This window comes from Macaca mulatta, chromosome 11 (assembly GCF_049350105.2).
Source record: "Macaca mulatta isolate MMU2019108-1 chromosome 11, T2T-MMU8v2.0, whole genome shotgun sequence".
NCBI lineage: Eukaryota > Metazoa > Chordata > Mammalia > Primates > Cercopithecidae > Macaca > Macaca mulatta.
The window spans coordinates 58,441,234-58,455,114 of NC_133416.1; the positions used below are offsets into that span (position 1 = coordinate 58,441,234).

The 13,881-nt window shown below is 46.8% G+C and overlaps 2 protein-coding genes across 12 annotated transcripts in view; one reads left to right on the plus strand and one right to left on the minus strand.

Moving 5' to 3' along the window:
* The first annotated feature begins 13 nt into the window (after positions 1-13).
* DAZAP2 (DAZ associated protein 2) lies at positions 14-8,158 on the plus strand. 6 transcript variants are annotated; one of them, XM_077954342.1, is made up of 5 exons: positions 14-108; positions 1,516-1,634; positions 2,044-2,102; positions 2,169-2,289; positions 3,542-4,991. In XM_077954342.1, exons 1-5 carry the CDS (start codon positions 96-98, stop codon positions 3,668-3,670), a joined length of 441 nt encoding a protein of 146 aa, XP_077810468.1. In that variant the 5' UTR covers positions 14-95; the 3' UTR covers positions 3,671-4,991. The 6 variants fall into 6 exon arrangements, with proteins under 6 accessions (XP_077810468.1, XP_077810470.1, XP_015007226.1 ...); XM_077954344.1 differs by lacking the exon at positions 3,542-4,991 and adding an exon at positions 7,206-8,158 and having other exon boundaries at positions 2,044-2,289; XM_015151740.3 differs by having other exon boundaries at positions 2,044-2,289.
* The window catches only part of SMAGP (small cell adhesion glycoprotein), a 30,558-nt gene continuing 23,184 nt past the window's right edge, over positions 6,508-13,881 (minus strand). For 4 of the 6 annotated variants that reach the window (XM_077954340.1, XM_028829492.2, XM_077954339.1 and 1 more), the window contains 2 exons: positions 7,896-7,973; positions 6,508-7,264 (listed from right to left, as the gene is read on the minus strand). In XM_077954340.1, coding sequence (XP_077810466.1) covers positions 7,086-7,264; positions 7,896-7,973 — 257 coding nt within the window. In that variant the 3' untranslated portion in view covers positions 6,508-7,085. Of the gene's footprint in view, positions 7,265-7,895; positions 7,974-8,869; positions 9,086-13,881 lie in introns of those variants that run through there. The other 2 variants (XM_077954337.1, XM_077954335.1) reach the window with 2 other exon arrangements.

Consider the following 13,881-nt stretch of genomic DNA (forward strand, 5'->3'; position numbering starts at 1 on the left):
CGGAACATCACGTGACACGGAAGTAGCTCCGAACAGGAAGAGGACGAAAAAAATAACCGTCCGCGACGCCCAGACGAACCGGACCCGCAGCCACCATGAACAGCAAAGGCAAGGACCGAGGGTGGCAGAGGCCGTCGGGGGGGGTACTGCTGGCCCAGAGTGAGCGGGTCCGGAGCCCAGGGTCACCAAACGCCAGGTTTGGGGTGGGCTGCGTCGCGCTCCTTGGCCGGCTGCAGTCCACGGCGCTGCGCCTGACGCCTTCGTCATCCCCAAATTACGGCTGTTTACTGCCTCCAGGCCCTTTCCTCCGTAAACTCTGTGGCGCAGTTTGGAGCTGCGGGCTCGGGTGGGGGGGCTTGACATGATGGGCATCCGCAGGAGCAAATAGAGCGCTAGCGCAGGCATTCGCATAGGCCAATGGAGAGCCGGCGGAGGCGGGGCGCCGCGCTCCGGAACCCCCGGCGGGGCCCGAACTTAACTAGTGAGTTGCTGGAGTAGGCGCGTGGGCCGGGGCCTGTGAGGTCTGTTTTCTCCTTCCCTTCGCACCCCCTCGCCCTTCGCTGACGGGATCAGAACTTATCCCCTTCTCTGTGGTTGTACCAGTGTGTCTGTCAGAACATGATTCCCACAACCCAGGAATAGAGTGAGGGGGGGAAAAAAGGAATAGAAAAAAAAAAAAACAGGCCGGGCGCGGTGGCTCACGCCTGTAATCCCAGCACTTTGGGAGGCCGAGGCGGGCGGATCACCTGAGGTCAGGAGTTCGAGACCAGCCTGGCCAACGTGGTGAAACCCCGACTCTCTTAAAAATGCAAAAATTAGCTGGGCGTGGTGGCGGGCGCCTGTAATCCCAGCTACTCCGGAGGCTGAGGTAACATAATTGCTTGAACCCAGAAAACGGAGGTTGCAGTGAGCGGAGATAGCGCCACTGCAATCCAGCCTGGGTGACAGAGCGAAACTCTGTCTCAAAACAAACAAAAAACCAAACATCATCACCCGCTTTTCCAATGAGGACATTCCTCCTCAGCCCTGCACCCTTTTCCCGGTCTCACGGTTCACTTCCATCATTCACACCCTTTGTTTGGAAGTCGACCTTGAATAGTAATCTGTAAGGAAAATCAGAACTGTTAGCCACGAAGTCTGGGCTGGTTGTAGACAGGCTGTGGAGACTACCTAAAGCAGAGGCACCCTTGATAAGCCAGAACAGCAGCAGGCCAGAACCCCAGACCTGTCCTGCATTCCAGAGGGAACTTGTGCCCAGCTAGACTTAACCCGTTACTCCTGTGTTAGTAGGAGCAGTGAGCAGTGCCTTTCCTGTCCCGTCAGAATCCAGCACCTTCCATTTTAAGGGTGCAAAGACAATGCATATTTTCTTAGTTCCAGGAATCAGGCCCTCTGAGGCAGACTATTTGCAAATCCCCTTCCGCTTGCTCCCACTAGGTTAGCTACCCGGTATGACCTGTCTCATTTTGGTAGCTCTGTGTAGTAGGCAACCTGCATTTTTTTCTTGTCTTTCAGGTCAATATCCAACACAGCCAACCTACCCTGTGCAGCCTCCTGGGAATCCAGTATACCCTCAGACCTTGCATCTTCCTCAGGCTCCACCCTATACTGATGCTCCACCTGCCTACTCAGAGGTGCTTCCAGTTTGACAGACTTGAACTAGCTGAGAATACTCTTAGAGTGGTCCTTTAGTCCTTAGCTACGTCTGACTTCACATGTTTACTCTTCACAAATGCTCACATGAATAATCTACAACACTGTATAATTTGGCAGTTTTTGTCGGAGTTGAAAGTACATTATTTGATGATTTTGTGTTATTTGGCACAGGCTGAGGTGCAGAAGATGAATTTGCGTTCTGTGAGCCCAACATTAGCTATAGCAGGAAGTGATCCAGGAGAATATTGAAGGCCAGTGGCAAGGCAACTTGTATGATCTTACAAAAAGTATAACCTGCACAAGGAGAATTAAGAATTGGCTTATTAAAGAGATCTCAAATAGGAATGTAATCAAGTAACATTTTGCCTTCTCTTCTGCCTTTTCTAGCTCTATCGTCCGAGTTTTGTGCACCCAGGGGCTGCCACAGTCCCCACCATGTCAGCTGCATTTCCTGGAGCCTCTCTGTATCTTCCCATGGCCCAGTCTGTGGCTGTTGGGCCTTTAGGTTCCACAATCCCCATGGCTTATTATCCAGTCAGTCCCATCTATCCACCTGGCTCCACAGTGCTGGTGGAAGGAGGGTATGATGCAGGTGCCAGATTTGGAGCTGGGGCTACTGCTGGCAACATTCCTGTGAGTATGACCTCATCAGAAAGTGTTTGAGGGGGCAAAACTGTGGCAAGTGAATAGCATCTCACTGGGGAGTGAGTTAACCTGATTCTTTTGTTTTCATGTCTATCGAGTCCTACTTGCTGCTTTTCCAGTTCATTTTGGTACACTGAACTGGTCTAGTAATGCTTCTTATTCATTCCATAAGCATTTACTCAATATTTGCCATCAGCATGGTGTTGTACTAGGAACCCTGATGATTAACAAAGTAGAATGTATATAATCCCTAGTAAGTAGCTTTTAGATAGATATTAACAGTGTTATCATTTTTTCCTACTTAATTCCCCAGTGCATGAGATTTAGAGCCCAAATGACTACTCCATAACTACATGCTAGAGATGAGGCGAATATGTGTCATTAGTGAGCCTTCAGTTATCCAGTAATTTATTCAAAAACTATGTAAGGGCCGGGTACAGTGGCTCACCTGAGGTCAGGAGTTCAAGACCAGGCTGGCCAACATGGTGAAACCCCGACTGTACTATAAATACAAAAACTAGCTGGGCACGGTGGCAGGTGCCTGTAATCCCAGCTACTTGGGAGGCTGAGGCAAGAGAATGGCTTGAACCCAGGAGGTGGAGGTTGCAGTGAGCCGAGATCACACCACTGCACTCCAGCCTGGGTAACAGAGCCAGACTCTGTCTCAAAAAAAAAAAAAAAAAAGCTGGGCGTGGTGGTGGGTGCCTGTAATCCCAGCTACTTGGGAGGCTAAGACAGGGGAATCACTTGAACCTGGGAGGCCGAGGTTGCAGTGAACCCAGATCCCACCATTGCACTCCAGCCTGGGCAACAAGAGCGAGACTCTGTCTCAAAAAAATTAAAAAAAAAAAACAAAAAAAAACCCGACGTAGGAAGCATGTGGGATTCATCCATAGACTGGCACCCTATCCCTGTTTTGGGAATGTGAGTAGGGCAGTGGTTCCCTACCCTCCAAATGACTGTTGGTCTGGCCTGTTCATGTGCAGAAGCTAGCCACAGGCTTCCTCTTAGAGCTGGAACCCTTTGAATGAGTGGTAGGCTCCCTTTTCTCTTTGTATCTTTGGGTTCACATGAAGTATAGACCTACTTTAGAACTCAAATTGATGGTGGAACTAGCTCCTTAAAATGCAACTGGTTAGCACATTGCCTCATCCTAACAGGCCTCTGCTTCCCCTATGTCCCCTTCCCTTTGTTTATATTAGCCACTCTGTGCCCATTCTATTATATCCTTTCCTTTCAGCCTCCACCTCCTGGATGCCCTCCCAATGCTGCTCAGCTTGCAGTCATGCAGGGAGCCAACGTCCTCGTAACTCAGCGGAAGGGGAATTTCTTCATGGGTGGTTCAGATGGTGGCTACACCATCTGGTGAGGAACCAAGGCCACCTTTGTGCCGGGAAAGACATCACATACCTTCAGCACTTCTCACAATGTAACTGCTTTAGTCATATTAACCTGAAGTTGCAGTTTAGACACATGTTGTTGGGGTGTCTTTCTGGTGCCCAATCTTTCAGGCACTTTTCAAATTTAATAAGGAACCATGTAATGGTAGCAGTACCTCCCTAAAGCATTTTGAGGTAGGGGAGGTATCCATTCATAAAATGAATGTGGGTGAAGCCGCCCTAAGGATTTTCCTATAATTTCTCTGGAGTAATACTGTACCATACTGGTCTTTGCTTTTAGTAATAAAACATCAAATTAGGTTTGGAGGGAACTTTGATCTTCCTAAGAATTAAAGTTGCCAAATTATTCTGATTGGTCTTTAATCTCCTTTAAGTCTTTGATTTATATTACTTGTTATAAATGGAACGCATTAGTTGTCTGCCTTTTCCTTTCCATCCCTTGCCCCACCCATCCCATCTCCAACCCTAGTCTTCCATTTCCTCCCGCCAGTCTCCATTGAATCAATGGTGCAGGACAGAAAGCCAGTCAGACTAATTTCCTTCTTTCCTCGCACTTCTCCCCACTCGTCATCTTTTAACTAGTGTTTCACAAGGATCCTCTGAAACCCTCTCTGTGCCCCAAGCACAGATCCCATTACTTCTGCTTTCGTATCTCCTCAGGCAAAAGTGGAGGGTGCCTTATGGGCCCTCCTCATAGGTTGTCTCTGCATACACGAACCTAACCCAAATTTGCTTTGGTGCCAGAAAAACTGAGCTATGTTTGAACAAAGATATCGTGCAAAGTGTACTGTGAACAACAGTTGATTTAAAATATGAGGGGCAAGGAGGAGGATGTATTTCAAAAGCTTGATTGATGTGTTAAGAGCCAAATTAAGAGGAGTTTTCAGATCAAAAATTGGTTACCATTTTTTGTCACAGTGTCTGATGCAGCCACTCATTCGGCTCCCCAGAATTCCTAGACTGGGTTAATAGGGTCATATTGTGAATGTCTCACTACAAAATGACTTGAGTCCAGTGAAATCTTATTAGGGTTAAGAATATTTCAGGGATCCTTAATGTTTTGATTTTTGTTTTCTGAAATTGGATTTTATTTTATCTTATAATTTCAGTTCATCTAAATTGTGTGTTCTGTACATGTGATGTTTGACTGTACCATTGACTGTTATGGAAGTTCAGCGTTGTATGTCTCTCTCTACACTGTGGTGCACTTAACTTGTGGAATTTTTATACTAAAAATGTAGAATAAAGACTATTTTGAAGATTTGAATAAAGTGATGAAGTTGCATTACACCTCACTGCAAGGATTCTTTACTTAGCTTGTTTTTAGATTTCTTCTATATATATTTTATTTATATCCCATCTAGAATTCAGCTAGGTGCTGCTGCTGCTGTTTCCTTCGATGACACTTTGAAATAAAGGCAGGAGTACAAGCCTAAGACTTGACCATTTTCATGAATTCCATTCCAGATGTTCAACTTTTCCATCATTTTACTCCCTAACCTCTTTCAAATTTTGGAATTTAGGACCTAAACTTAGAAATGAGGAACTATTGATTCTCCTAACTTGCTCTAAAGTTTGGCTTGAAGAAAAGTTTCTGGTATAGCAATTTGTATATGTTGAGGATGACCTTCAGTTTCTCCAATGTTCTATGTGGAGAAATACTGAAAACTCATAGAATCTAGCCTGTCAAGATAGATTCCTCAGCTTATTTATTTATTTAGTTATTTATTTTTGAGACAGGGTCTCCCTCTGTCACCCAGGCTGGAGTGCAGTGGTGCAATCTCGGCTCACTGCACCCTCTACCTCCCAGGTTGAAGTGATTCTCAGCCTCCTGAGTAGCTGGGATTACAGGCAACCTGCTACAACACCTGGTTCATTTCTGTATTTTTAGTAGTGACAGGGCGTCACTGCATTGGCCAGGCTGGTCTCACACTCCTGACCTCAAGTGATCCGCCTGCTTCAGCCTCCCATAGTATTGGGATTATAGGCAATAAGCGACTGCACCCAGCCAGATTCCTCAGCTCTTAACTTGGTTGCGTTTGAGCTTGGACAATGGAGGCAATACATTAAGACTTCAAAGGAGACCTAGCTTAATTCCAAAGTGAACAACTCTTGGCTTGATTCTGAGGATACACTGGGAAAGGCAGTAGCTTGATTTTTCCTGGTTCCTTCTGTATATACATAGAAGGGATTCTAGGAAATTATGGCCCTTGCCAGGATGGAGGCTTGAACCAACTCATTTCCCAGGGTACGTTTATTTATTTATTTTATTTTATTTTTTTCCGAGATGGAGTTTCACTCTGTTGCCCAGGCTGGAGTGCAGTGGCGCCATCTTGGCACACTGTAAGCTCCACCTCCCGGGTTTACGCCATTCTCCTGCCTCAGCCTCCCGAGTAGCTGGGACTACAGGCGCCTGCCACCACGCCCGGCTAATTTTTTTTTGTATTTTAAGTAGAGACAGGGCTTCACTGTGTTAGCCAGGATGATCTCGATCTCCTGACCTCGTGATCTGCCCGCCTTGGCCTCCCAAAGTGTTGGGATTACAGGCGTGAGCCACTGTACCCTTCCTTCCCAGGGTATGTTTCTAATGACATTACTCTGGAACAAGCTTTCCTGCACCATCTTTGTCTCAAATCCCTAAGATAGTTCTGCAAACTTCTAGAACTTTCCTAAGGTTCTTATTGCTTGGGAGAGAACACATGCAAAGGCATTAAATAGGGAAAAGAAAATGTCAAAAATGTTTAAGGAAAAATAAGTCAAAATGTAAAGGTAGTTACTTCTTGCACATGAGAATCAGACTTCCGTAGCAATGAAAAATTTTATTTTGGATAAAAATCACGTAAGCATGAGGTTGTCGGGGAACACGGAAAGGAAGGGCTCAGATTAGGGGATGTAGCACATTTATCAGGAGGTAAGATCTCCAGAGTCTCCTACCCCTCCTGGCCTGGCCTTTTACTGTGGTATCCAGCCTCTGGGAAGACCTTGTATGGACATTATCTCCACTGGGGCTATCACTAGGTAACCAGGTAGGGGACAGAGTAGAGCAGCCAATGGCCCTAACACTCTTTTCTCTCCCTTCAACCTGTGAAAAAAGATGACGGGGCACATACTCAGATGTCCCCTCATATAGCCCCATCTTTTTGACCAGTCACAAACACCAGCTCTGATAAGAGGGCCTGGTTAAAGATACCATAAACAGCTTTCTCCATGTCCCTGGTCCCTGGAGTCAGTGATGTCGACATTTGGGACTGCGACCTGGCTGGAGCTTGGATTTGCCCACATCAATCAATGCTTCTCCCTGGCTTCAGAGAAAACTTTCCCATAATAAGCAGTCAATATGTTAGCGCTGGAGCCAGGAATAAGCTCCTTGGGGCCCGGGAGTCATTAGATGAAATATTCCTCCTTCTCCCTGCCCTTGGCCAAGTCACTCTCCATCTGGACGATGGCACTGGGCTCGCCTTCTGTAGGTTCATAGGTGACGTAGCTGCCTTTGTTCTTGTACAGGTAAAAGAAGATCAAGATCACAACTGAGAGCAGGGTGAGGAAGACCACGGTGATAACAACTTGGAAAGGAGAGGGAAAATGTAGAGATGTTTCAGGATTGAGGATGTCTCAGTAATTCCTGGAGTCATCTGATTTAGTCACTGTTTTCATAAAGATCCTCTTGTTTTCGTTAACTAGTGTCCACTTCCATCCAAACCATGTTCCCCCACCAACCCCAATTTCCATGGCACATAATAGCTGGAGTCTGCTGGTGCTTAAGTTAAGCTAAGGACACATGCTTTTGATTTCTGACAAAACTGAACTCCCTCCCAAACCAGTTCCTGATTCTTATAGAAACGGGAAGGAGGGAACAGGAAATGGCTTATCCTAACAGGAAGTGGTTTCTCTGATCCTCCCCCTCTTCCTCACCCACTCAACCAACCACATATATCCTCGTCCCTACCCATGTACTCGAGTGTAACGTCCGTATGCATATCTATTTGTGGCCACCTCCCAACCTGTCATTTACTGGTAGTGCCTCTGACAGAAGCCTCTGAGTCTTTTATAGCTCTCTGTGTGTGTGTGTGTGTGTGTGTGTAATATAACTTGCATGCCAGGGTGAGCCCATTAATGGATTTGGTCAGGCTCTCTCCGGAGAGAGATGCCCTTGATCCAGAAGGTCCCTTGGCCTTGGCTCAGAGTCTATATTACCTGCAATGAGTGCTGTGCTGGCTCCATCTTCTGGGGACAGGGCCTCAGTGGGCCGTAAAATTGGGGTGGTCATCAGTTCTGGAAAATGTAGAAAAGTGGAAAAGGAAATGGGGTGAATTCTTTTGTTTGAAAGCATATGTTTGGCTTTCAAATTTCACCACCCCACCTTCTTTGCTATTCAAAAGTTTATCATTTAACTTCTATAGTAAATATAAATAGAAAATCCTGGAGAATAGAGAAGAAAATAAACCACCACCCAAAGACAACATGTTGATGGATTTCTCCCTGCATAATATAATGGTTAAGAGTAGGGGCTATAGAGCCTGACGGACTGGGTTTCAAATATGAACTCTGTCCTTTACTAACCTGTATCGGCAAAATGGAGGTAAGAGTACCTACTTTAAAAGGTTGTTGTGACATTTAATAAGTAACTCAGTAAGGATAAGCCATTATTAGGAATGCATATTTTTACATAAGTGAGATCAAATGAGATGTATATGCGCATATATTTACATTATATAGCATGTGCATTTTCTTGCAGCATTCTTACAGACTCTTTGTAAACATTATTTTAACATAATGAAATAGTGCTCCTCTCCTATTAAAAACCCTTTTCTACACTTCCAGGATAGGCCCTGCAATTTGAAAGGTTCTGAAACAGGCCTCTCCTCTACCCTAAAATAGATCCTGCACCCCCTCCTGCTACGGGTTTATTTATCCTTCAGCGCAAGAAAGTCCCACCCTAAAGTCATTACACCCAGGGACAGAACATGACAAAATGAGTGGTCTCCAGAAGTCCCTTTTAAGTGTTTACAGAGGAAGTCAGGAAGCCCTTCTGTTCTTTCCTATTAGCACTTTAATGTAGAGGTTACTGCAGGATAGAAGTCTCCTGGGGAAAACTGGCTGGCTGACCCTGGCATCACCCACAGGAGGCACCCCGACCTGACTGGCATCCCACAAATAGCAACACTCACCCACTGCCTCCTCTTTGCTAGGCCGTGTGCTAGATGAAAGGTCGAACAAAATGGACACGGGCCAGCTTCCCAGGGCTCACCCTCCACAGCACCCTCCACAGCTTGCACGGTGAGGAGCTGCCGTAAGTGCACTTAGGAAAGTGTGCGGCCAAGGGAGTGTCTTCCAGTCTTCCAGCCAGGAGTGACCTCCCAAGGGAGGAATATCTGAGCTGGGAGCTGAAGCAGGGGTAAGAGTTTACCAGGTAACAGGGATGGGGCACATTCCAGGCAGAGAGAAGAGCCTGGGTCAAAGCTCTGAGACTGGGGGACTCAAAGGCCAGCGTGGCTGGAGCGTGGTGTGAGCATGACTCCTATCCAGTGCCTGACACATGCAGGTTTCCATCCACAGCAAGTGAAATGAGGGCATCAGTGGTGGTCAGGTGGGCCTGTGCTAAGAGGGGCCAAGACTGTTGAGGGGTCTTTCCATGCAGGCCCAGGGAAGCCTGATGAACCATCCTGGTCCCGCAATACAGAAAGCAGAGGCAGGCTGTGCAGAGCACTTCCCCTCCCAAGGCCAGGCCAAACCTTTCTCCACTGGTCCCCGCTCTTTGTCTAGGAATGGTAGTACCCTCAACCACTCTGGCCTTGGGCAAATGGTTACTGTGGTGTTTTATATATATATATATATATACACACACACACACACACACACACACATATTCTAAGTCTTCATCCACAGTTCCTGGCTCCTAATTCCCACAGCCCGTTAGCCTTGTGTTAGGATGTGGGTGTCAGGAAAAGGAATCTCTCCGGCCTCTTCCTGCTCTTCCCTTCACCTGCCCCAAGGCAGGACTCTCATCTTCCCCTGCCTTTCCAATAGTGGGTCATAAGATCCTCATTCCAGAGGGAGAATTTGGGAAAGGAACGCTGACATCATGAAGCTTCCATTAAAAACCCAAGAGGATTGGCCTTAGAAAGCTTCTGCATAGCTAAACATGGCTGGGCATGGTGGCTCATGCCTATAATCCCAGCACTTTGGGAGGCCGGGGTGGCTGGATTTCCTGAGCCCAGGAATTTGAGACCAGCCTGGGAAATGGCAAAATCCCGTCTCTACCAAAAATAGCAAAAAAAAAAAAAAAAAAAAAAATCAGCCAGGTGTGGTGGTGTGGTACTTGGGAGGCTGAGGAATGAGAATCGCTCGAGCCCAGGAGGTGGAGGTTGTAGTGAGCTGAGATCGCACCACTGAACTCCAACCTGGGTGACAGAATGAGACACCATCTAAAAACAAAAACAAAAAAAACCCCAAAAAACAACTAGCTGAACATGCAGAGGTTCCCGGAGGGTGACACACCCAGGGAGGGCATGGAAGCTCCGCCCCCCCTCCCCACAACTCACCCTACACATGTCCTCATTTGTATCCTTTGCAATATCCTTTATAATAAACCAGTAAACATATTGTTTCCGAGTTCTGTGAGCTACTCCAGCAAATTAATTGAACCCCAAAGCAGGGGTTGGCAGGGGTGGGAACTCCAACTTGAAGCTGGTTGGTCACAAGTTTTGGAGGCCTGGACTTGTGACTAGTGTCTGAAGGGAGGTGGAGCCTTGGGGACCCAGCCCTTGACCTGTGGTATCTGACACTGGCTCCAGGTAGATAATGTCGGAATCGATGAGAAGACACCCACTTGGTGTCTTTTTGAGACAGAGTCTCGCTCTGTCGCCCAGGCTGGAGAGCAGTGGTGCGATCTCGGCTCACTGCAAGCTCCGCCTCCTGGGTTCATGCCATTCTCCTGCCACCTTGCCGGGCTAATTTTTTGTATTTTTAGTAGAGATGGGGTTTCACCATGTTAGCCAGGATGGTCTTGATCTCCTGACCTCATGATCCGCCCGCCTTGGCCTCCCAAAGTGCTGGGACCACAGGCATGAGCCACCGCGCCCGGCCTGGGGTCACAGAAGTCTTCTGTGTTAACTGTTATGTTGTGAGAGCTGAGGAAAAATGGTTTTAGAGTTTGTCTGGAACAGGTATACATTTTTTATTTCAGATGGAGTCTCGCTCCATTGCCCAGGCTGGAGTGCAGTGGCATGATCTCGGCTCCTCCACCTCCTGGCTTAAGCGATTCTCCTGCCTCAGCCTCCTAAGAAGCTGGGATTACAGGTGTGTGCCACCATGCCCAGTGAATTTTTGTATTTTCAGTAGAGACAGGGTTTCACCATGTTGGCCAGGCTGGTCTTGAACTCCTGGCCTCAAGTGATCCACCTGACTCGGTCTCCCAAAGTCCTGGGATTACAGGTGTGAGCCACTGTGGCTGGCCTATACATTTGATTCATTCATCCATTCTCATCTGTTACCCGTAGGAACTATATTAACCAACATTGTAGTTCTACTGCGAAGATTAAATGAGAGAACATGTAAGCATCATAGAATAGCTACTACTTAAATATTATTTAAGGTGACTTTGTTAATATGCTTAGTCATTAAAAGGGAAAGCTGGCCAGGCATCGTGACTCAGGCCTGTAATCCCAGCACTTTGCGAGACCAAGGTGGGAGGACTGCTTGAGGCCAGGAGTTTGAGACCAGCCTGGGCAACACGGCAAGACTCTGTCTACAAAAAAAAAAAGTAAAAATTAGCCAGGTGTGGTAGTACGTGCCTGTAGTCCCAGATACTCATGAGGCTGAAGTGGGAAGACTGCATCAGCCCAGGGGGCTAAGCCTGCAATGAGCCAGCACTGCATTACTGCATTGTTGGGCAACAGAGTAGTGAGACCCTGTCTCAAAAATAAATAAATAAATAAAAGGGAGAGTTGCTTTGGGTTTGAATCCTGCCTAAGCATATTACTAGGTGACCTGGAGGAAGTTCCTAAACCTCTCTGAACCTGTTTCTTTTTTTTTTTTCTTTTTGAGATGGAGTCTTGCCCTGTCGCCCAGGCTGGAGTGCAGTGGCACCATCTCGGCTCACTGCAAGCTCCGCCTCCCAGGTTCATGCCATTCTCCTGCCTCAGCCTCCCGAGTAGCTGGGACTACAGGCACCTGCCACCACATCCGGCTAATTTTTTTATTTTTAGTAGAGACGGGGTTTCACCGTGTTAGCCAGGATGGTCTTGATCTCCTGACCTCGTGATCCACCTGCCTTGGCCTCCCAAAGTGCTGGGATTACAGGCGTGAGCCACCATGCCTGGCCTTTTTTTTTCTTTCTTTCTTTTGGTAGAGACAAGGATCTCACTATATTGTCCAGGCTGGAGTGCAATGGTGCAATCTTGACTCACCGCAGCCTTGACTTCCTGACCTCAAGCAATCTTCCTGCCTTGGCCTCCCAAAATGCTGGGAACACAAGCATGCACCACCATGCCTGGTGGTACCTCAGTTTCTTGATTTGTGAAATGGGAGTGTGGTATACAGCTTCTGAGATGGCTCACAATGATTTCTGCCTCCTGGTATTGACATCCTTGAGCATGCCTCTCCTCTGGTATATGGGTTGAACCTGGTGACTTGCTTTTAACAGACTATGGCAAAAATGATGGTATGTAACTTCTGAGATTAGGTTATACAACACTGTGACTCCTATCAAAGGGAAGCTCTGAAGTTTATCTACCTGGTCATGACTTCATACCTTTCACCATGCACTTTCCTCCCCAAATCTCCCAGGGCTGCAATCCATCTTCCTACCATGGATCTAGAGTTCTATACAGTTGTTCCTAGTTTTGCTTTCTTTAAACATTTGAGAATTTAGGATGTACAAAGCATTGAGTAGATTAATGTATGTCAGAAGCTTGAAGATGAGTAATTTCTGTTCAATCACCAACAATAACTTACTTTGTACATTAGGCTGAGTGTGGTGGCTCACATCTGTAATCCCAATACTTTGGGAGGTGGAGGCAGGAGAATTGCTTGGGGCCAGGAATTTGAGACTAATCTGGACAATATAGTGAGACACCATCTCTATTTTTTTTTTTTTTTTTTTTTTGAGACAGAGTCTTGCTCTGTCACCCGGGTTGGAGTGCAGTGGCGTGATCTCAGCTCACTGCAAGCTCCGCCTCCCGGGTTCACGCCATTCTCCTGCCTCAGCCTCCGGAGTAGCTGGGACTACAGGCGCCCGCCATCTCGCCCGGCTAGTTTTTTGTATTTTTTAGTAGTAGAGACAGGGTTTCACCGTGTTAGCCAGGATGGTCTCGATCTCCTGACCTCGTGATCTGCCCGTCTCGGCCTCCCAAAGTGCTGGGATTACAGGCTTGAGCCACCGCGCCCGGCCTCTATTTTTTTTTTTTAATAATATATGGAGGAGGCCAGGTGCACTGGCTCACGTCTATAATCCCAGCACCTTGGGAGGCCAAGGCAGGTGGATCGCTTGAGCCCAGGAGTTGGAGACCAGCCTGGGCAACATAGCCAGACTCCCATCTCTACAAAAAAAAAAAAAAAGTTAGCCAGACATGGTGGCACACACCTGTAGTCCAGCTACTCGGGAAACTGAGGTGAGAGGATCACTGGAGCCCAGGAGGTCCAGGTTGCAGTGAGGTGTGATTGTGCCACTGTACTCTGGGTGACAGAGTGAGACCCTGTTTCAGGAAAAAAAAAAAAAGGATAAAGGTGGGAGGAAACCAGATGATCACAATTAAATACAGACAGTTGTGCTACAAAGTGCTTCTTTAACATGAACTGGCTGACTGGTGATAGGTAACTTAGGGAATGAAGTCAGTGTCATGCAGAAGTCATGTTAATTTATATGCAACTTCTTTATTTTCAGTTTATTTTCAGTTATTTATTCTTTACTTTTTAAAAAATTGAGCAGCCCCTAGAACCAAAAGAGGTTCAGAGGACTCCCCATCCTCTTTATACCTTTAATGTTTAACATGATCAAAAGCAAGCTTTCTCACAACTAGAGAATATTTTAGTCAAACAGGAAGACCTTAAGAAAAAAATTCTACAGAATGCCTTGCTGAGATGCAGCTATTGGTCGGTTTCCACTTATATGAAGCCATCGGGTGAAGCAGAAAGTGCAGATGAAGAAAGGTGCAAAGAAATTTACCTCAATATTTAAACA